This window comes from Trichomycterus rosablanca, chromosome 26 (assembly GCF_030014385.1).
Source record: "Trichomycterus rosablanca isolate fTriRos1 chromosome 26, fTriRos1.hap1, whole genome shotgun sequence".
NCBI classification, from domain to species: domain Eukaryota; kingdom Metazoa; phylum Chordata; class Actinopteri; order Siluriformes; family Trichomycteridae; genus Trichomycterus; species Trichomycterus rosablanca.
The window spans coordinates 13,333,545-13,354,884 of NC_086013.1; the positions used below are offsets into that span (position 1 = coordinate 13,333,545).

The window sequence follows — 21,340 nt, forward strand, 5'->3', positions numbered from 1 at the left end:
GGACACAAACTTGGCACCAAACCACAGGAATCCTCACTAGATGGTGCACCTTTTGGAGAACGGACACTAGATGGCAGCATAGTTTAAAAAATGCGTCCTGAAAGCAATCGGCAAAATAACTACAATAACTACAGTACAATAATAAACTATCACTAATAACATTTCTTCTGTTGGTTAACAAAACTATTGGTTACAGGCTGATCATCATGCACATTTATCTGGCTTATCAAAACTGCCAGCACTGTGCACACATGACCAATACAGAACAGTCATAAACTCTACAGTCTTTCAGCAAGCAATCATTCTTTATTGTCTATCTAAGCTCTTTAGATGCTATTTTTATGAAAGAAGGTTTAAAAAGGGTTATGGACTTCACACTTTGTTGAATGAAAGAGCCACAATTTATCTCTGACCCTTTGATGAACTCACTATCAGTGTGTACAAATATCAACTTGTGGTTGATCTTTGCACTGAAAGTTTTGTTAAAGTCATGTAGAGTAAAATAGACTATTAAAACAACTACACTATTCATATGATGAATCCCTTGTAATTGTGTTGTATTATTATTTAAGTAGTTTTCTAATATGATCCTCATTTTTTAAAAAGTTGAGATGTTTAGTAAACTGCAGTCAAAAGAAGAATCTGTGATTTGTTAATTCTCTTGAATTTTGTAACTGATAAAAGTAGATAGATTTTCAATGTTTTCACAGTGATGTTTAGTGGACAGACAGCTGTTAAACTAGAACCTGGGAGAACCACTGATTGTTTTGAAATTTTCTTCAACCCAGCTGTTTTCAGGCAGTGACTGCTGTTTCTTATTAAATTCCTTATGAAGAAGAATTATGGTTTCATAAACTTTTAACTTGCAGTTTATCAAACCTTTGTACTGTAAAATTGCACTAACGTCTGTCTGTTCAGGTAATTTTTCTGTTCAGTAAACGAGTTCCTGAGATATTTCGTAAGCTGCATCATGATTACTACTCACTGCTTCAAATTCTGCAGTCAAAAGCAGTGAACTTGTAAATGGTGCTAACAGTTCAAATCCAACGTTTAAACATACTTGTATGCTTGTTGCATGGCAAACCTTGCCAATAGCTGATGTATTATGTGCTGTCACAGGAGCTGCCCAAAGGCTTTGGTTGTTGCCATGCCCCGGTGACTTTAAATGGGAATTTAGTTCCATTTTTATCAAAAGCTTCGGTGGGAAAATCAAGGTGGGAGAATATTGATTAATAAAGAACCAACTTTGTCAAATGTATGGGTTCCAATGGGCATACCAGATGAGTTTAAAGCTATAATGGACTAAAGCATTAATAACTGGGAAGGCTTTTTCATGGTTTCAAGCTTACAAAAGATTACTTTACTAAAGATTAAAACAATTGTTTAATAACATTCTCATATAAATGCAAATATAAAGATAAAAAATTAAACATCTAAATAATAAATAATAATAATAAATAATAAATTAAATAAATAAGAGAGTGATGCTTCATATACTCTCACACAGATCTCTTTAGGTTTCTCCTTAGTCCAACACAGATCAAACACCCCACAAACCCAGCCCACATCACACACCCACCACCACACACATCTTCAGTTTGTCAACAAATGAGTGAAAACATATTGAAATGTTTAAAACAATGTTCCTCACATAAAGATTAGAAGGGATTTGCAGTGAGTTAATGGCAAGGATGCAAATCTACGCTGAACATCTGTGATTTTTTATCCATAAGATGGCACTGCTTCAAGAACAGTCTCTCATTAATAGCTGATATAACCACATGGGCAAGGAATTACTTTGGCAAAACTTTTTTCAAACACTGCAATACGGAGTTACATTCACAAATGCCACTTAAGACTGTGCAAAAAAAAGCCTTATGTTAACCATGTCCAAAAGCAGCATGAAGTTCTCCGGGCCTGGAGGCAACTTAGATGGCCCATTACACAGTAGAAACATGTATTGTGGTTGGATGAATAAGTATTCCAGATCTTATTTGGGAAGAAATGTCTGGCATGTATTTTGAACCAAAGACAAAAAGAACCATCCAGACTGTTATCAGTCAGGAACAAGTCCAAAAGCCAGGGTCTGTCATGGTATGGGGTCGTGTCAGTGCCCTTTAACAAAGGTAATTTACGTTATATACTGCCTTCCATGCATTTTTCAACAAGACAATGCAAAACCACTAAAGTGGCCTGCCTGCAGTCCTGACCTGTCCCCAATAGAGAATGTGTGGAGAATTTTAAAAGGAAAAATGCAACAACGATGACCCTGTACTTTTGCACACCTTAAGACGTGTTTGCAGGAAGAATAGGACAAAATAATACCTGAAACACTTCATTGCTTAGTATCCTCAGTGCCAAAACATGTTTTAGGTGTTGTGAGAAGAAATGGTAACATTAATGCCTGAATCAGATTCAGAATCAGCTTTATTCGCCAAGTATGTTTACACACACAAGGAATTTGTTTCCGGCTGTTGTTAGCTCTCTACAATTTACAAACAATATACAATATACAGACAAGACTATATGTAGACAATGTACAAATTTACATGTAACATTACATTACATTAATGTAAGAATGGATGTATATTAACAAATAAAATTTTAAATAAAAAGTTGACCAGACAAAACACGAAATATCTTGGGTTCATATTGTCTAAAATTATTATTATTATTATTATTATTATTATTATTATTATTATTTCCATACTGTCCCATTTTCTTCTGTAAATATGTGTTGTGTACTGTTGTGTACAAACCTGTCCTATAAATTGTTTGTAATTTTACCTTACAAAACTATGCTATTAGTGCCTATAAAATAGTAAATAAGAAGTTTTTACCCCCAAATGCTAGTTGCACAAACTAATGTTTGAGTTTAAAGCAGATTGGATACAAGTGCTTGATTATGTTTCTAAGATTGATGTAATCAGTGTTTTATCAATTGCAAATAGTGATTGCAGCTACTCCCCAGTCATATGTAAATAGCACTCGTGGCTATAATGGTCATCTTGAACATGATAAAACTGTGCAACGGTGCTGTTTTTGGTGTTTATGTCCTACATATAAGGTTGGGGTATTCACCACCAGCTAAAACTGAAGAGGTCATTAAATAAGTGACAAATCATATATGCACACCAAGTCCTGTGTCCAGATGAACTGATTCAACTTTGTAGGATAGATAGACAGATAGATAATAATTATTTGGATTATTATGAATTGTTAAACAGTCTGATAGCAGTTATAAGAAAAGATTATTGTCAATAATAAATAAAAGATAAAGAAAACAAGTAGGGTCAGGAGTTTTAATTATGATAGGATTACTGATTACACAACAGTAAGTGGAGTAAATTAAGGGGAGTGGTCTTTAATTATTTATACGTCAGCGCGTCTCTCTCTTTCTGCACAGCTCGGCGCATCCACCTTGTGCTTCCTCGGTCTGTCCGGGCCATCAGCAGTAACAGAAGCAGAGCATCAGCGTTCATTATGCCCAGAGTCAAGCGCCAGCCTGCAGGTAACATTCCACCTCATCTCAGCTTCTGATCTTTTACTGTTGGTCATAATGCAGCAGGGATGTTAGTGGTGCGGTGATTCTGATAAGAGACTTTAAATACAAATACATTTTGTTGCATTATTCGACACATGGACAAGTAGTTTTGAGTCTTATTGAATGATAAAGTCTCAGTACTACGCTGATGTTCATGACATCCTCCTGGGACACGATCCATCTGTTTGATGCGTCACTGTCCAGGAGTACGGTGGCCCGCTGAGTCAAAACACGATAACATTTACAAAACAAACAAAAGCTGACAACACAACAACATTAGGGAAAAACGCGAATACAAAAAGAACAACACAACGAAATTAAGGAAACACGAATACAAAAGGACAACACAACGAAATTAAGGAAACACGAATACAAAAGGACAACACAACGAAATTAAGGAAACACGAATACAAAAGGACAAGTTTAATATTTAACATTCTTTTGACATTCGGCATTCTGGTTTAAATAAGTGCTTGAAAAAACACTTAAGACTTATTTTATGAATTCTTACACATGAAAATAGGTAACATACTTAAAAAGTTATTTCATTTTAATTTTAAGATTACGTCTATTTACTTAAAAAAAAACTAATGGAAAAACTGAGTCGTGTTCATAACATTTTGTGCATTTTTTTCAGAAAAAGGAATCCATTAAAGTGTCATATAATTTGATGTATTAATGTCAAACAAATTTTTATATACACATCGGTTTCTTTCACCTATTACAAACCTTGTACAAAGCATTACAAAAATTTATTTCTTTTATAAAAAAAAAAAAAAAAATACATCTAAATCTTGTATTATTTAATTAGATTAATGTCAAACCATTTTTAGACACAAATGGACACACCTGTAAAATATAATTATCATACAATTATTGATCTTAACTAGAAATTAAAATAAATGATTTAATAATGTAAAGAAGTTTGTAGGTGAGGGGTATGTACTGTATGTGTATATATAAAATAGTTTACATTAATAAATGTAATCATGTCAAATAATTCTATAATTTACAATTATCCTATATGAAATAAGGTAATATATCCGTTATTTGTCATGTATACATATACAGATGTACAGTACAATGAGCATACATTTTTTTATCTTAACTATAAATTTAAAAGAAAATATAACTAAAAATGTAACTAAAAAAAGTTTGTAGTAAATGGGAAACACTGAGGTTTATACTAATAAATAAAATTACGAGACCTGCATAGATTAATTCATCTCCAAAATAAAATGATCAGATTTATTGATCTTTATTTAAAATTAATATAAAATAGTTTGTAGTAGGTGAGAAACATTAATGTGTTTGTATGAAAATGGTTTGAAATAAATTTATCAAAAACTCAATTTTATTAAGAATTATATCACTGAACATTAAAGTTAAACCGAATCCAGATTCTCTGCACTACGCTGCTCTGCTTCTTGCTTTCTTTGCTGCAATGTTCATACAGATAAAAAATGAAAGAGGTGCCCTCTAGTGACCGGGAGCATTTCCGTTGTAGGATTTGAATTTGTGTTTCCTTAATTTCGTTGTGTTGTCATTTTGTATTCGTGTTTCCTTAATTTCGTTGTGTTGTCCTTTTGTATTCGTGTTTCCTTAATTTCGTTGTGTTGTCCTTTTGTATTTGTGTTTCCTTAATTTCGTTGTGTTGTCCTTTTGTATTCGTGTTTCCTTAATTTCGTTGTGTTGTCATTTTGTATTCGTGTTTCCTTAATTTCGTTGTGTTGTCCTTTTGTATTCGTGTTTCCTTAATTTCGTTGTGTTGTCCTTTTGTATTCGTGTTTCTTTAATTTCGTTGTGTTGTCCTTTTTGTATTCGTGTTTTTCCTTAATGTTGTTGTGTTGTGCTTTTTGTATTTGCGTTTTTCCTTAATGTTGTTGTGTTGTCAGCTTTTGTTTGTTTTGTAAATGTTATCGTGTTTTGACTCAGCGGGCCACCGTACAGGAGCGCAAGCAAGATGCGCCACACGCTGGCACGGTTTACCGACCAGATCCAGATCTTTAATCGTTTGGATGATAACGGATTAGCACAGGAACTGCAGAACTTAATGGTCCAGTGAGTCATTATAAAAAGCTTAATATTATTTATTTATGTATTTATTTATTTATATATGTTTCCTGTGCCATCCCAGAGGCACGTAAGGCAAACCTGCGATTTTCTGATGAACAAGTGTCCCTGTAGTGACAGATATATAATAGAATGTGTTACAGTTGCTGTACAGGTATTTTTTGGAGCCATACTATTTTTATATTTAATTATTTTATTAGGATTTTAACATCATGTTTTACACACTTTGGTTACATTCATGACAGGACAGATAATTACTGGTTACACAATCACTATTTTATATATAAAAATAATAATATTCTCTGAAAATGAAGCAGTACGTGAAACAATTATTTCTGTTGAAATTATATATACTTCCAGTGAATATGTACTCATATAACATATAACATATTTGACTTTATATAATAATATAGTGTTTATAAGCATTAACAAAGATAAGATAAGATTCCTTTATCGATCCCCATGGGGGAAATTCGAGCATTACAGCAGCTCCAGTACAGTGTAAGTACAGTAAATAAAATAGGGTAGAATAAAAAATAAGGAAATTATAAACAAATTAGCTATGCTATGCAATTAGTATTATACAACAGTATGGTAATTACTACAATATAATAAAAACACTATATATTCTATATGTAAATATATGTGAATAATGAAACAGAGTCCAATGTTAAAAAAGGGGTTGGGGGGATCTTGAGTTATTGTAGGGGGGTGGGCTGGCTCATCAGTGTGAGGACAGCCTGTGTATTCTGCTATTGTTATGCAGTCTGATGGCAGTTGGCACAAACGAGCGTCTGAAGCGCTCCGTCTTGCTCTTTGGTGGATTTAGTCTATAACTGAAAGACCTGCCCAGCCGCCATAGTTCCTCATTGAAAGGGTGAGAAGGATTATCCAGGATGGCCCTGATTTTGTCCTTAGTTCTTCTCTCACATACTACCTCCAGACAGTCCAGTTGTAGACCCACAACAGAACTGGCTTTCCTGACCAGCTTATTTAGTTTGTTGGCATCTCCAGCCTTGATGCCACCACCCCAGCACACCACAAGTAGTAAAGCTCTCGATCAGTCCTCTGTACTCCTCCTCGTTGTCTCTGGTGATACATCCAACAATGGAGTAGTCGTCTAAGAACTTCTGGGGGTGGCAGGACCCAGAGTTAAATCGGAAATCCGAGGTGTATACCGTGAAGAGGAATGGTGCTAGTACAGTTCCTTGGGGTACACCAGTGTTGCAGATCACAGACTCAGAAACACAGCCATCCACTCTGACATATTGTGGTCGGCCTGTGAGGTAGTCTGTAATCCATGATGTGGTATTCAGGTGCATCTCCAGTAGCTTCTCACTCAGTAGGCAGGGCTGGATGGTATTGAAGGCACTAGAGAAGTCAAAGAACATAATTCTCACAGTGCTTCCCTGCTTGTCCAAGTGAGAGAGGGCCTTGTGTGTCATATAGATGATTGCATCATCCACCCCGATGGGTGGCCGGTATGCAAACTGCAGTGGGTCCAGGAAATCTGTCAGCTGAGACCTCAGGTGCCGTAGAACCAGTCTCTCAAAAGTCTTCATGACGTGTGATGTCAGAGCCACAGGTCTGTAGTCATTGAGATTGCTGGGACGATTCTTTTTCGGCACCAGAATGATGCAGGAGGTCTTCCACAGTGTAGGCACCTTCTTCAGTCTCAGAGAGAGATTAAAGAGGTGCTGTAGGGGAGCTGCCAGGCACATACCTTTAGCATCCTGGGGTTGATGTTATCAGGTCCACTGGCTTTGCTTCTCTTAAGCCTGAAGAGCTCCCGCTGTACCTGGGTGATGGTGAAGGTAGAGCATGGTGGTAAAGGACTTTGCACATAGCTGTGGGTTTCTGGCTGTGGGTGAATAGTTGGTAGAGGAGATGGTGTGAGTGGTGAATTGCCATTATCCAGTGTTATGTTAATGTTTGCTTGAGTGGAGATTGTAGGACAGTCTGGGCTGTCAGAGGTCAGTTGTCTTCTAAGAGAGGGTGTGAGGGCAGCGGTGTCGATGGGTTGGAATGCATTGACTCCTGCAGAGGTGTGAATGAGGCTATGGGTGCTGAGTGAAGAATTGTCCACACTGTCTGAGCACCCAGTGGTGGGGGCTGTATCAAACCTATTGAAGAACAGGTTTAGCTCAGATGCAAATTTCAGACCAAACCTTCACAGTCTTTGTGCTGGGCATCTGTTGCATAACCAGTGGCTTGTAGGTGGCCACCAGGTGTACGAGGTTATGGTCAGATTCTCCAAGTGGGGGAAGAGCAGTGGAACTGTATGCCCTTTCCACATTGACATAAAAGAGGTCCAGGATCTTGTTCTCTCTCGTTGCACAGTTCACATACTGTTTAAAGTTGGTCAGTACAGAAGAGAGGGAGACATGGTTAAAATCCCCGCAGATCACTGTAAGGGCGCTGGGATGTTGTGTCTGCAGTCTTGCCGTGGCTGAGTGAATGACGTCTCTGGCGTTCTTTGCCGCAGCCGATGGAGGGATGTAAACAACAATAGCAATGGCGTGTGAGAACTCCCGCGGTAGATAGTACGGCCTCAAACCTACCGCCAGAAGTTCAATGTCTGGAGTGCAGATATGTTCCTTTACCGTCACATGTCTGGGATTACACCATTTAGAGTTGACAAATACAGCAAGACCTCCTCCTCTCTTCTTACCGCTTTGCTCCCCTCTGTCTGCCCGAACTAGCGAGAAACCAGCTAGCTCAATTAGACAAGCATTAACAAAGATATGATAAAAACTAAGGTGCTCGAGTGGGCCAGCATTCTAATACATCCTAATATGCTGCCCCACCACTGTCACCTGTGAGTCTCAGTCCGAGTTTTTGAGGTGCTATTGGCAGTGTCTTGGAAGGAAAGGTCAGGCGAGGTACCAGTTCATTTTATTAACCAAGGATTGGTCTTTTACAGCTGCAGATCATGTCATGTTATGCAACTGGTTGGTTTTTTATGAGTGTTTCTGAGGGGCTTATTAATAGGAAGACACAATAATTGTTTTGTGTATAGTTGAGACAGGCAACAACAGTATTTTTTGTGCTGTCCCTCTGTTATCGTCTTTGTTTAATGTATTTTTAAATTGAACTCAAGAACAACTTTATCAAAGTGTTTTTTTCACTTTCAGTAGTGCACATTGTGCTTGTGGCATAAGCGTTACGCGATTCCCTCTCAGTGCATGACTATAAACAGATCTAAAACTCAATTAAAATACTAGGAGCATTTCCATTTAGTTTCTATTAAGGCATGTTAACATGAACAGATCGTTCTTAAGAAGAGCAGATTCAGACCTTATGTGCCTCTCTATAAGACATCTATAGATAAGATACTTTATTTGTCATTTATACCACCCACGCCTCCAATTTACTTAAGATAAAACAGTGGGTTTGTGTTTTGTTACGTCACATGTTTTATAAGTAGCAGAGATGCTGGTCATTGCAGAGTTAATAAACTTTTTCTTGCATCTGTATTTAAAAATCTGAGCAATTTCAAAGAATAATTGAAGCCTCTATAAATAGGATGGAGTGTCACACTGGTTGAAACATATTTAGTCTGTTTTGAGGTGTTTATTTCAGAAGATGAAATGCCACATGCTCCAGCACAAAGTGCTATTTCAGATTATTGAATACTTTCAACTTTTAATTTTGTGTTGTCACATGGTAATTAGCTTGCAACAGGGTTCTATTGTGAGATGAACTAAATGGTTATATAATCTAAATATAAACATAATCATATTCAGCAAAAACAGGCAATTATAAATTTAGTTTGATGTTGACCAAAAGAAACATGTTTTGAACTATTGATCTTTTTTTTTACTGGAGTCAGACATGGAATGAAAAAAAATTCCAGTAACCAGAATAATTAGTTTTTATAAGGAAAAAATAACCTGCAAATCCAGACTGTTTCATACTTCATCATGTCATACTTGTGACTTTACCTGGTAAAGCAGGAGCTTCTGAGGAGGCAGACAGCTATATATACAATCATGTGATGCATTTAGCATGTGTAATACAATTACTGATCATTAGCACAACATTTAAAATATCCCTGACTGACATGCACAGGTGTTACAAAATAAATATTGCTATATACATTTTAGGTCATAATGTTTTGGCTTATCAGTGATGTATGGCTTTCTTTTTAAATAATAGAGTTTTTTGTTGCATTTGTCTGTATTAAGTGACAACAATTTTTCAAAGCAGTGCTGCCTAAGGGATTATTATGTACAGTAGATGGTAAAAGAAACAATGTTCTTTTTAAACTGATCAACAACTCTCTCATGAAGTCTTGCATCAAGTGGTGAGCTTAGATTTGCTTAGATTTACTTATACCCAGTGCAATTTCAAGAGGCCAGTCAGCCTAATAACGTTTTTCAGAGGTTGCATATTTCCTGTTGCTTCCCTCCTGAACAGTATTTCTTAACCACCAGTACAGTATATAAAATGTAACATTTGTAATTTGTACTAAAATCAGCTTGTGATGCCTTTTTCTGACTTTCTCCAGTTGTCAACAATGTACAAAATAATTCATTTAAGAAAATTCATGGACTTCAGAGCATTGCCCCTTTGGTGCAAAGTGTAGAGGAAACTCCAGAGCCCATTCCTACCACCATTAAAGGCAACATTCCCACATGGATCCGTGGAAATTTACTCCGCAACGGCCCTGGAAAGTTTGAGTTCGGAAACCAACAGTAAGTAGTGCTAATAAATTGCTGGTTTTAATTTAGCATTACAAAAAAAATTACTGCCCACACCACACTTGCAAGTAAGGTAGATAAAAAGTCCAGCTGTACATAAAGCTAACAATTGCACACAATTTACTGCAAACTACTGAGGTCAAATCCAGATAATCCTCAAACAGTACATCTCTTAACATTTTTTCTTTTTTCAGATTTAACCACTGGTTTGATGGGATGGCCATGCTGCACAGCTTTCAGATCGCTGATGGTCAGGTGGCATACAGGAGTCGTTTCCTGCGCAGCGACTCCTTCAATCAGAACAATGAAATGAATCGCATCGTGATTTCTGAGTTTGGCACTCTTGCTCTTCCTGACCCCTGCAAAAATGTCTTTCAGCGCTTCTTGTCTCGCTTTGAGATGATGAGTAAGTATTATGGTGCAAGAGACACTGGGTAGTGTCAACAGTCAACAGTAATGCACAGTAGATATTAATCCAAATCTAAATGTAATTCTAAACAACTGCCAGTATTGCTTATTAAGGACCGAGTGTAGATCTGTAAAATTCATTGATCCCATCCAACACCTTTAAGAACACTTGGAATGTCAACTGTTAATGGGTCTTATCAGCCGATATATCTGCCTGACAGATCTTCTTGAACTTTCTAGAACTGTTGTAGCAGAAATAGGAGGAAAAATCCAAAATTAGACAATTTCTCAAATTTAGTTCCTTTTAAGTTCGTGTTTTTATGTGTGGCTTATTTGGGCTGTTTACTATCCTAACTGTTATTAATGCCTTTAGGAACTAGGTCAAGTGTGTTGGTGCAGAAATAATGCGAACAATTCATTACAGATCAAATTCAGGGAATTAATTAATAGAGCGATAATAGAGCGCTGCCCTAAATGAATGCAAGTACAACAAAATGTGCTGTATCTGCTGAAAATACTCAGGGTGACGCTCATGCTCACATCTCATCTTGTTATCACAAAGATTTAAAAATGTAAAGAACATTTGACAAGGTTATTTAGGGATGCATCCACCCCAACCTCTCCACTGAAATAGCCAATCATGTCTGTTTAGACACCAATCAACCCAAGCCTAGTTCTGTTATTTTTGAGCAAAACCATTTAGGTCTATCAACAAAAGCCAACTTAATGAGCCATTTAGGCTTACAAAATGAAAAAGGGTCTAAAGCACATAACGTGTGATAAATATCAACTACCATCGTGTTTCCCAAATTAAAAATTAAGAGAATTAGCTATCCATTCTCTGCCACCCTTGGACTATATATTTACCAACTCCTAACACTTTATTGAAGTGATGAATTATGACTGGCAGTTTGTTAGATGCCAGGCCTTACCTCACTAATAAGCTTTAGTGAATCCCTAAAGTCAGGTACCAAATCCAGCATTAAAAAAGCCTAGTGAGAAAAGTCAAGGAAGTCTTAACAATAAAACAAGGCCAATTCTATATTAATAAGGTGTTAATTATTATATCTGGATGTAAAGTTTATTGTTCACATACTTTGTCTGAGTACTCTGCCCTTAAAGCTTATTAAAACTTTAAGCAAATACTGTACCAACCCTTTGGCATCAATTAAATTTTCAAATTTTCAAATTATCAAATTCACTTTGACTTGTAAATTGAAAGTTGCAAGCAGCTACTAAATGATAAACAGAATGAGTTGACACAAGGACATAGAGGTTACACAAACTGTAGAGCAGTGAGGTTGGGGATTTCTAAAAGAGACCATTTAGGTTATAATTGAAACTTGATGTTCTAAACACAGTATCATTCTTGCATACTCTGTCACACATACTATCATACTTTTGCATAAACAATTCACACTTTCTAACATACATGATCAACATTTATAACAGTCTCTCGCAGACTTTTGCAGTCTTTTGCATGACTGACCAATATTTCTCCCTTCTCAGAGCCCACAGACAATGCAAGCGTGAGCTTTGTGAAATACAAAGGAGACTACTTTGTCAGCACAGAGACAAACTTTATGCACAAAGTGGATCCAGAAACTCTGGAAACAAATGGAAAGGTACTTTAACCGATTATCAAAAGTCCTTGACTACAGTGTATCACAAAAGTGAGTACACCCCTCACATTTCTGCAAATATTTTATTATATCTTTTCATGGGACAACACTATAGACATGAAACTTGGATATAACTTAGAGTAGTCAGTGTACAGCTTGTATAGCAGTGTAGATTTACTGTCTTCTGAAAATAACTCAACACACAGCCATTAATGTCTAAATAGCTGGCAACATAAGTGAGTACACCCCACAGTGAACATGTCCAAATTGTGCCCAAAGTGTCAATATTTTGCGTGACCACCATTATTATCCAGCACTGCCTTAACCCTCCTGGGCATGGAATTCACCAGAGCTGCACAGGTTGCTACTGGAATCCTCTTCCACTCCTCCATGATGACATCACGGAGCTGGTGGATGTTAGACACCTTGAACTCCTCCACCTTCCACTTGAGGATGCGCCACAGGTGCTCAATTGGGTTTAGTCCATCACCTTTACTTTCAGCTTCCTCAGCAAGGCAGTTGTCATCTTGGAGGTTGTGTTTGGGGTCGTTATCCTGTTGGAAAACTGCCATGAGGCCCAGTTTTCGAAGGGAGGGGATCATGCTCTGTTTCAGAATGTAACAGTACATGTTGGAATTCATGTTTCCTTTAATGAACTGCAGCTCCCCAGTGCCAGCAACACTCATGCAGCCCAAGACCATGATGCTACCACCACCATGCTTGACTGTAGGCAAGATACAGTTGTCTTGGTACTTCTCACCAGGGCGCCGCCACACATGCTGGACACCATCTGAGCCAAACAAGTTTATCTTGGTCTCGTCAGACCACAGGGCATTCCAGTAATCCATGTTCTTGGACTGCTTGTCTTCAGCAAACTGTTTGCGGGCTTTCTTGTGTGTCAGCTTCCTTCTGGGGTGACGACCATGCAGACCGAGTTGATGCAGTGTGCGGCGTATGGTCTGAGCACTGACAGGCTGACCTCCCACGTCTTCAACCTCTGCAGCAATGCTGGCAGCACTCATGTGTCTATTTTTTAAAGCCAACCTCTGGATATGACGTCAAACACGTGGACTCAACTTCTTTGGTCGACCCTGGCAAAGCCTGTTCCGAGTGGAACCTGTCCTGGAAAACCGCTGTATGACCTTGGCCACCATGCTGTAGCTCAGTTTCAGGGTGTTAGCAATCTTCTTATAGCCCAGGCCATCTTTGTGGAGAGCAACAATTCTATTTCTCACATCCTCAGAAAGTTCTTTGCCATGACGTGCCATGTTGAATATCCAGTGGCCAGTATGAGAGAATTGTACCCAAAACACCAAATTTAACAGCCCTGCTCCCCATTTACACCTGGGACCTTGACACATGACACCAGGGAGGGACAACGACACATTTGGGCACAATTTGGACATGTTCACTGTGGGGTGTACTCACTTATGTTGCCAGCTATTTAGACATTAATGGCTGTGTGTTGAGTTATTTTCAGAAGACAGTAAATCTACACTGCTATACAAGTTGTACACTGACTACTCTAAGTTATATCCAAGTTTCATGTCTATAGTGTTGTCCCATGAAAAGATATAATGAAATATTTGCAGAAATGTGAGGGGTGTACTCACTTTTGTGATACACTGTATATGCAAGTTTATCATTCTTATTGTTTAAGCCAAATGTATTTTTCCAATAATCTCCTCAAGGTGGACTGGAGCAAGTTTATTGCAGTTAATGGTGCGACTGCTCATCCTCATGTTGATCCAGATGGAACTGTTTATAACATGGGTAACTCATATGGCAGCAAAGGTATGACACTGACAATAAAGTTGCAAGTTGCTTATCATATCATAAGAATAAAATAATTTTTATGAGCAAAGTTTATTAATTCTATGCAAAATGTTTGGCAGGTGCCTTGTACAACATTATTACAGTGCCTCCAGAAAAAGAAAGCCCTGATGACACACTGCAAGGGGCAAAAGTGCTGTGTTCCATTACTCCTGGTGACAAAACCAGACCTTCCTACTACCACAGCTTTGGTAAAGTCCACCCTACATCAGCTACTCACTTTTTCCAGTCCTACCTCACATATGCTATTACTGACTGAATAAGCACAAACATTTACAGATACATCAAAAAAATAGTGTAGAAAGTCTTCCTAGAAATGTAGAGAGTGTTATTCTCACTGGTTGGGGGACAACAACTCATTATCAATGGAATTAAATATTCAACAAGCCCATGGCAAAGTGTCTACATACTTTTGACCATATAGTGTAAATAACTTCTTAATTGATCAAATCAAAGTTACTCTGTACATAAGATTCATCAGTTCAAGGTTTTAATGTCAAACGCAGTGGACAATTTTGTATCTCCAATTCACCTCACCTGCACGTCTTTGGACTGTGGGAGGGACTACATTTAGTGCTCTTTTTCTCTCTCAGGTATGTCTAAGCAGCCAATAAACATAAACCTGTTTAAAATGACATTTAGTTTTCTTCTTTCTTTCAGCCATGTCAGAGAACTTTGTGGTGTTCATCGAGCAGCCAATAAAGATGGACCTGTTTAAGATAGTGACGTGTAAGATCAGAGGGAAAGGCATAAGTGAGGGCATTTACTGGGACCCAAACCAAGAGACTGTGTTCCATGTCATCAACAAGCACACTGGCAAGGTGATGTGCATTGATTCACTGGTCTTCAGTAACCAATTTTACTGTATTAAAGCACTTGGGTGGTGCTGCAGCCTAATGTGCTAGTGGACCATCACTGAGTTTGAATCTCAGCTGTGCTATCGACCAGCGATGTGCCCACACAGACCCGTCTCAGGCAGGTAAAAAGAAGCAGGGTTGCAATCAGAGGAAATTAAATACGACTGCATCACGGGAAGTGGATGAATAAATAATGAATAAATAACTGAGGAAAAACGACATTTTAATCCTAAAAGTTAATAGCTGAATGATGCAAATAATGATAAAAACTTCAAATTGTGATGATTAAATGTTTAAAATGGTTTACTTTGCTTTGCTGTTGTGAAATAGGTAAATCAAGTAAAATACTACGCCATGGCTCTGTCCACCTTCCACCAAATTAATGCCTTTGAAGAGGATGGCTTCCTCATATTGGACATGTGCTGCTCGGATAGTGGAGAGGCCATTAACATCTACCTTCTTCAGAACTTGCGCAAGAGTGGAGAAGGTCTGGATGAGGTTTGTAATGCTTCTGGTCCTGTTTCCAATGTTTTAATCTCTTTTAATCGCTGTACATATAGGTTCTTCAAATGCACAAAGCTGTCGCATTTTCGATAACGCTAGTGTGCATGACTGGTAAAACCTTACAAGCACAGTAGTACAGTTAGAGAAACAAGAAAAAAATATTTTTCATCTTTGCTTTGTCTTCACCATATACTGTACTTGCAATAAGAAGACGGGTTTTTTCATACTGAAAGTCGGTCCAGTCAACAAAACTTGTGTAGCTTTTTAAATGAAGTGTTTTAAAGTTCCAATAAATCAATTGTATTTATTTATTTTTTTATTTATGTGATATATGCATTAGATAGAGAATGGTAATACTTTAAACAGTTACTTTTGGTTTATTGCATTATTTACAGGTGTACAACAGCATGGCCAGATTACTTCCTCGCCGCTTTGTTTTGCCTCTAAACATTACAGACAAAACTCCACTGGACACAAACCTCATCACACGGCCCAACTGTTCTGCCACTGCAGTCGCCAACAGCAAGGACAGGGTGGGTTCATGAAGATACTACACTGGCTGTGTGGTAATCTACAATCCTAGATTTGTCCATTATAAACTTTCTTCAAGAAATTCTTGCTACTAAAGTTATTGCTATGTGTTTAAGAATTTTGCTAGATACTTACATTAGTAAAGATATTTAAAAAAGCTTTTTGTGACTATACTATGTCATGATACATGATGTGGTTTATCATTAGGTTTTTTGTATTCGTAGAGTTTCACAGTTCACCCTATTTGTAAAAAAACAAGCTATTGTTTAAAATGCTAGAAATTATACTATATAGTGAAAGTATTTGGATACCTCTCCTAATATATATACAGTATATATATAATGTTACAAATGTAGTAAACAAATACTGGTTAATGTTAATGCCCATGGTTTTGAAATAGAATATCCAACAAGCTTATGTTCAAGTGTCCACATAATTTTGATCGTGGAATAACAAATGTTAGAAAAAAATCACAAGATGATGGCAAATCTAAATAGCTTCAGATGTTCTTAAAATGGTTTGATTTGTGAAGCTGCTTCTTGTATTCACACATTTAGAAGCCTAAAGATAAAAATCTAGTTTGTTTTTAAACCATTTTACTTTAAGGTTTAACGTCATTTAAAATTCTCTTGCCAATGTAATTTTTATAAGAAGTTTTTTCTCACAAGCCCGTTGACTGTAGTGAATTTAACTGAATAGAATTTTATTAACCTGTAAAATTCTTCTAACAAAACTACAGAGGTATGTCGGTCTGTATTGTACAAATCAAGTTTAAATATGCAAATATCCTTTGTTATACTGGTTTATAGGGGATGTGGTGGTATAACGAACAGACATAAAGCAAGACTAAAGTGTGTCATAGGCACATTTTATTTCATTGGGGCATCAAAGTGGTGGCGCAGTCAAAACAAACCCAGACAGTGGTAGTCTAACCCACATTGAAAAGTCAAAACCAAACAAAACTAAGGTATTGTTAAATGGGCAAGCTGTAGCCTAGTGGTTAAGATACTGGACTAGTAATCAGAAGATCGCTGGTTCAGGTCCCACCACTGCCAGATTGCTGCTGTTGGGCATCAGCAAGGCCCGTAACTCTCAATTGCTCAGACTATATACTGTAACTTCAATGTGTCGCTTTGGATGAAGGCATAGGTTACAGACAAAACATTGGCTATAGAGTCGCTGTTTTGCTTGTTTTTACTTTTGTCTGTCAGCAGTCAAAACAAAAATCAAAACAAGCAAAGCACACGTGGTGCGTCGCCATAGTAACAGCGACAATATAGCCAAGACCAGAGAATAGAAGATACATGATTTACAGGTTGGAAGTGTATTTAGTTAGACTATCATTAATACATATAGTAGAATTATTATAATATAAACATACATACATTTCTTTTCAGGTGTTCTGCACATTTGAGGATTTGCATGGTGATGATCTGCTGGATTATGGTGGGATGGATTTCCCCCACATTCACTATGAGAGGTTCAACACTAAACCCTATCATTACTTCTACGGTTGTGGTTTACGTCACCTGGTGGGAGACTCGCTGATCAAGATGGACCTGCAAGATAAAAAACTCAAAGTGAGTTTATTAAGCCTGATTCAAAACTATCCAGTCCATACCAAATCTGTTAGTACTGGTTTGACAGTATACAGTTAGAATAAAATAGAACTTTTGTTTAAGAAGTAACTGAAACAAAAAAAAACTAGATAAAAAGACTATTTTAGTAGCAGACGTTCTCTTAAATTATACCCACTGATTACTTTTCTCTACAACTTTTAGTCTAGAACTAAAATAAAATGAAAATAATCATCTAAGACTATATATATTCAAAGATCAAGGACTATAAATATTTACATTCATGAGCTAAAACAGTAGGACCACCCGCTACATCATAACAATTCTGCATTTGAAGGTCTGGGATATATTAAATGTTGGACTGAAGGTAGTTACTAGTAGGGCCAAATTGTTATTTTCAGACGACTAGGTTAAAATAACCATCAGCCATCAGACAGTGGTAGCCTAGTGGGTGGAGCTTCTCAGCTTAAAGCTTGAGAGTTCGATTCCAAGCTCTGCCATACAGCCACTGTTGGGCCCTTGAGCAAGGTCCTTAACCCTCTCTGCTCCAGGGTTGCTGTATGATAGCGGACCAAACAAGCTGAGATATGCGTAGAAAGAATTTCATTGTACTGTACATCTGTATATGTATATATGACAAATAATGGCATTCATTCTATTCATTCTATCAAGGTTTGTACTTGTTCTTCAAGTACAATTTCCATAGATAAAACATAATAAAAGGTTTTATAATATATCTTCTTTAAAACCATTTTTGTTGACACTATATTTTGATGTTCTGTTTCATGTTATTCTTAATTTTCAGGCATGGTATCAGCCAGGCTTCTTCCCATCTGAGCCGGTGTTTGTGCCTTCACCCAGTGCAGAGGAAGAGGATGATGGAGTCATCCTCTCCGTCGTCCTCACGCCCACTAAGGTCTGATTGAATAGCCAAATACCATTACATTCAATTTCAAACTTCAATTAACAAACATTTCACATCCATTACAGTAAATACCATTAAAGGTGTTTTTCATGTTTTGTATTTAGGATAAAGAAACATTCCTCTTGGTTCTGGATGCTAAGACCTTCAAAGAGTTGGGAAGAGCTGAAGTGCCTGTCAACATTCCATATGGCTTCCATGGTACCTTCAACTCCACTGCATAGAGATTTGTTTCTACAAAAAGCTTACCATACATACCATACTCATATTTTACATCCTTATATTATGTTAACTTACTAAATGATAATATTTTGTTGACAGACTTAAAATTGCTATTTTGTTGTAATATTTGCCACAATTATTCACTAATTTAGATGCTTTTTAATTCACTGCTTTGTCGTTTTTTTACTATCTTTTAATTCTATACTTTGTTATTGGTAATTCAGTATATTTAAGCAATCATGTTTTTACAAAATGATGTTTGTTTTATATTACTCAATCAATCTGCAAATGTTAACCTACCTGTCAAACATGCTGTCTTTACAGTAGCTATTTTAAACCTTTGTTTTATAGTAGCAAAAACTAAATAAAATATTTTACCTGCTGTAAACTGACCATGTCAATTCATTGCAAAACACCTTACAGACAGTAACCAGTGACATGATGTTACCAAGTTATTAAAAAGATATAAATGATATTTAACTATAAATCAGTTTTAATGTACACACTTGTCCTAGTTTGCCTGCTTTATACCAGTGATTACTTCAAACTTTAGTGCCTGGAAATTTAATTCTCACTGCTTAAATTTGGAACATTTCGAGTTCATTTAACATGTATATTGTTTAGTTCAGATATAATAAACAGTGTATTTTACTACATTTGAATTATGTGGAAACCAGAATAAGGTTAACAATTTTGCAGCACATTTGTGTTCTTGACCACTAGGGGGCAGAAGCTCCTCACAGCTGCTCCACGTTAATAACCGGAATGAGATTCCAACCTGTAAAACAAGCATTTACACCCCATAGTCTTGGTTTATAGAAACTTTCCGTCCCTGGACTGGGTCATAGAGGTGCCACTTCAGTCCCTTTCTGGCTGTCCATCCTTGCCAGGAAACTTCCACTTCACACCATTTTTAAACCCAATTAAACTCACACGTAGCTGTGTTTGTTATATAGTTACTTAAAAGTCAAGCTTTTTATGTTGCATTACTATGATTTTCTTCCTTCTGTTTGTGGTTTAAGGTTCTAACTTTACCTGAACCTTTAATTCTATACGTTTTACAGCAGTAAAGCCAAAAATGTATCATTTCAACATAGGCTTTACCAGTTGTTAAATAGCTAACCCAGCTAGCTGATTGATAACAAGGTTAATATAAAAGTTACAAATGTTACATCTGAAGTACAAATTTTACATACACTTGTATTAGACATCTAATCACAGGCTTAGGATTTCAGTTATTCCTGCAACTTACTTTTTCTGCTACTATTTTGAATTAAAATTGTTTATTGTGGGTGTTTACATTTACATTTTCAGCATATAGCAGACGCCTTTATCCAAAGCGACTTACAATACAGTTACAGTATACAGTCTGAGCAATTGAGGTTTAAGGCCCTTGCTAATGGACCCAACAGCGGCAACCTAGCAGTGGTGGGGCTTGAACCAGCAAGCTTCTGAGTACTAGTCCAGTACCTTAACCACTAGGCCACAGCTTGGTGTTTAAAAACAGAGTACATACACTAAATCAATAATGAGGGTGCTAAAAGACAATGGTCAAACTATAAGACACTGTGTGTGTGTGTGTGTGTGCACGTGTGTGTGTGTGTGTGTGTGAGTGTGTGTGTGTGTGTGTGTGTGTGTGTGTGTGTGTGAGAGAGAGACACCTGCACTCTACTCAGACAGACATACAGACAGACAGAGCACAGACAGAACGGGACAATCTAATTTTCTATGGGGTTTTTTTTTTACCCTAATTATCCCCAACCCTAATTAATCAAATCTCATAATGCAAATCTTGTAATTCATTAATGATTAATATTAGATGCACTATACAGTTCTGAACATTTAAGCACTATGTTAATAATCAAACTTAATTCAGTTTATATAATCCAAACAGCTTGTGTTCTGCTAGAGCAGTTTTAAAATTTCCTGCTTTACCTTTTACACTGAAATAACATTAAAAAGGATTTGTTATCTAAGGTTTGCATCCAGTGTATTTAATTTTTTGGTTATACTTGTCACTAATCATGTAATGCAGCCTAAAATCACATTATTTTGGAAAATCACTCAGTTATCCATTAACTTACACCTAGGGGCAGTTTAGAGTAATCAAACCACCTTGTGCAGTTCTTTTTCCACCAAAACAGACACACAGATAGTGCACACAAGGTTAAAGCCCATAAAACCCAGCTCCTCGGGCACTCAACACTATCTACTGTGCCACAGTGCAACACTTTTGGTTTTGTTTTAGTTTTTAATGTTGGGAGAAAAAAAAAAACAGTGGATAGGAGTTTGTGTTGTGTAACTCTGATTCTCCAACATTACTGTACAAGTCTCGGCACCAACAACGTGCTGAATACTTTGGTTCAGGTTTTCTTCATTTTCTATTTATTTTTATAGTTTATTTGAGTGTGTTGCCAGAACCTGTTAAAAATGGGGCAGCTGGCTGACCACATCACATCTAATGTTAATCGCAAAACAAACAGCACTGCAAAAACATCATTTAAACAATATGCGCATATATTTATATGAAATTTTATCAGTAAA

At 37.0% G+C, this 21,340-nt stretch overlaps 1 protein-coding gene across 1 annotated transcript; it reads left to right on the top strand.

Moving 5' to 3' along the window:
* Positions 1-3,461: 3,461 nt before the first annotated feature.
* On the top strand, positions 3,462-19,133 carry bco2a (beta-carotene oxygenase 2a). The gene is made up of 12 exons (XM_062988331.1): positions 3,462-3,511; positions 10,128-10,314; positions 10,515-10,726; positions 12,238-12,353; positions 14,042-14,144; positions 14,246-14,374; positions 14,844-15,004; positions 15,371-15,538; positions 15,940-16,077; positions 17,473-17,655; positions 18,458-18,568; positions 18,682-19,133. Exons 1-12 carry the CDS (start codon positions 3,484-3,486, stop codon positions 18,796-18,798), a joined length of 1,653 nt encoding a protein of 550 aa, XP_062844401.1. The 5' UTR covers positions 3,462-3,483; the 3' UTR covers positions 18,799-19,133.
* Positions 19,134-21,340: the final 2,207 nt, after the last annotated feature.

Excerpts from the sequence above, each read along its gene's own strand:
- bco2a (XM_062988331.1), top strand. The coding sequence starts at position 3,484 with ATGCCCAGAGTCAAGCGCCAGCCTGCAG. Across the intron at positions 14,375-14,843 it reads TTCCTACTACCACAGCTTTG|CCATGTCAGAGAACTTTGTG; the intron begins GTAAAGTCCACC and ends TCTTTCTTTCAG. Across the intron at positions 15,539-15,939 it reads GTGGAGAAGGTCTGGATGAG|GTGTACAACAGCATGGCCAG; the intron begins GTTTGTAATGCT and ends CATTATTTACAG.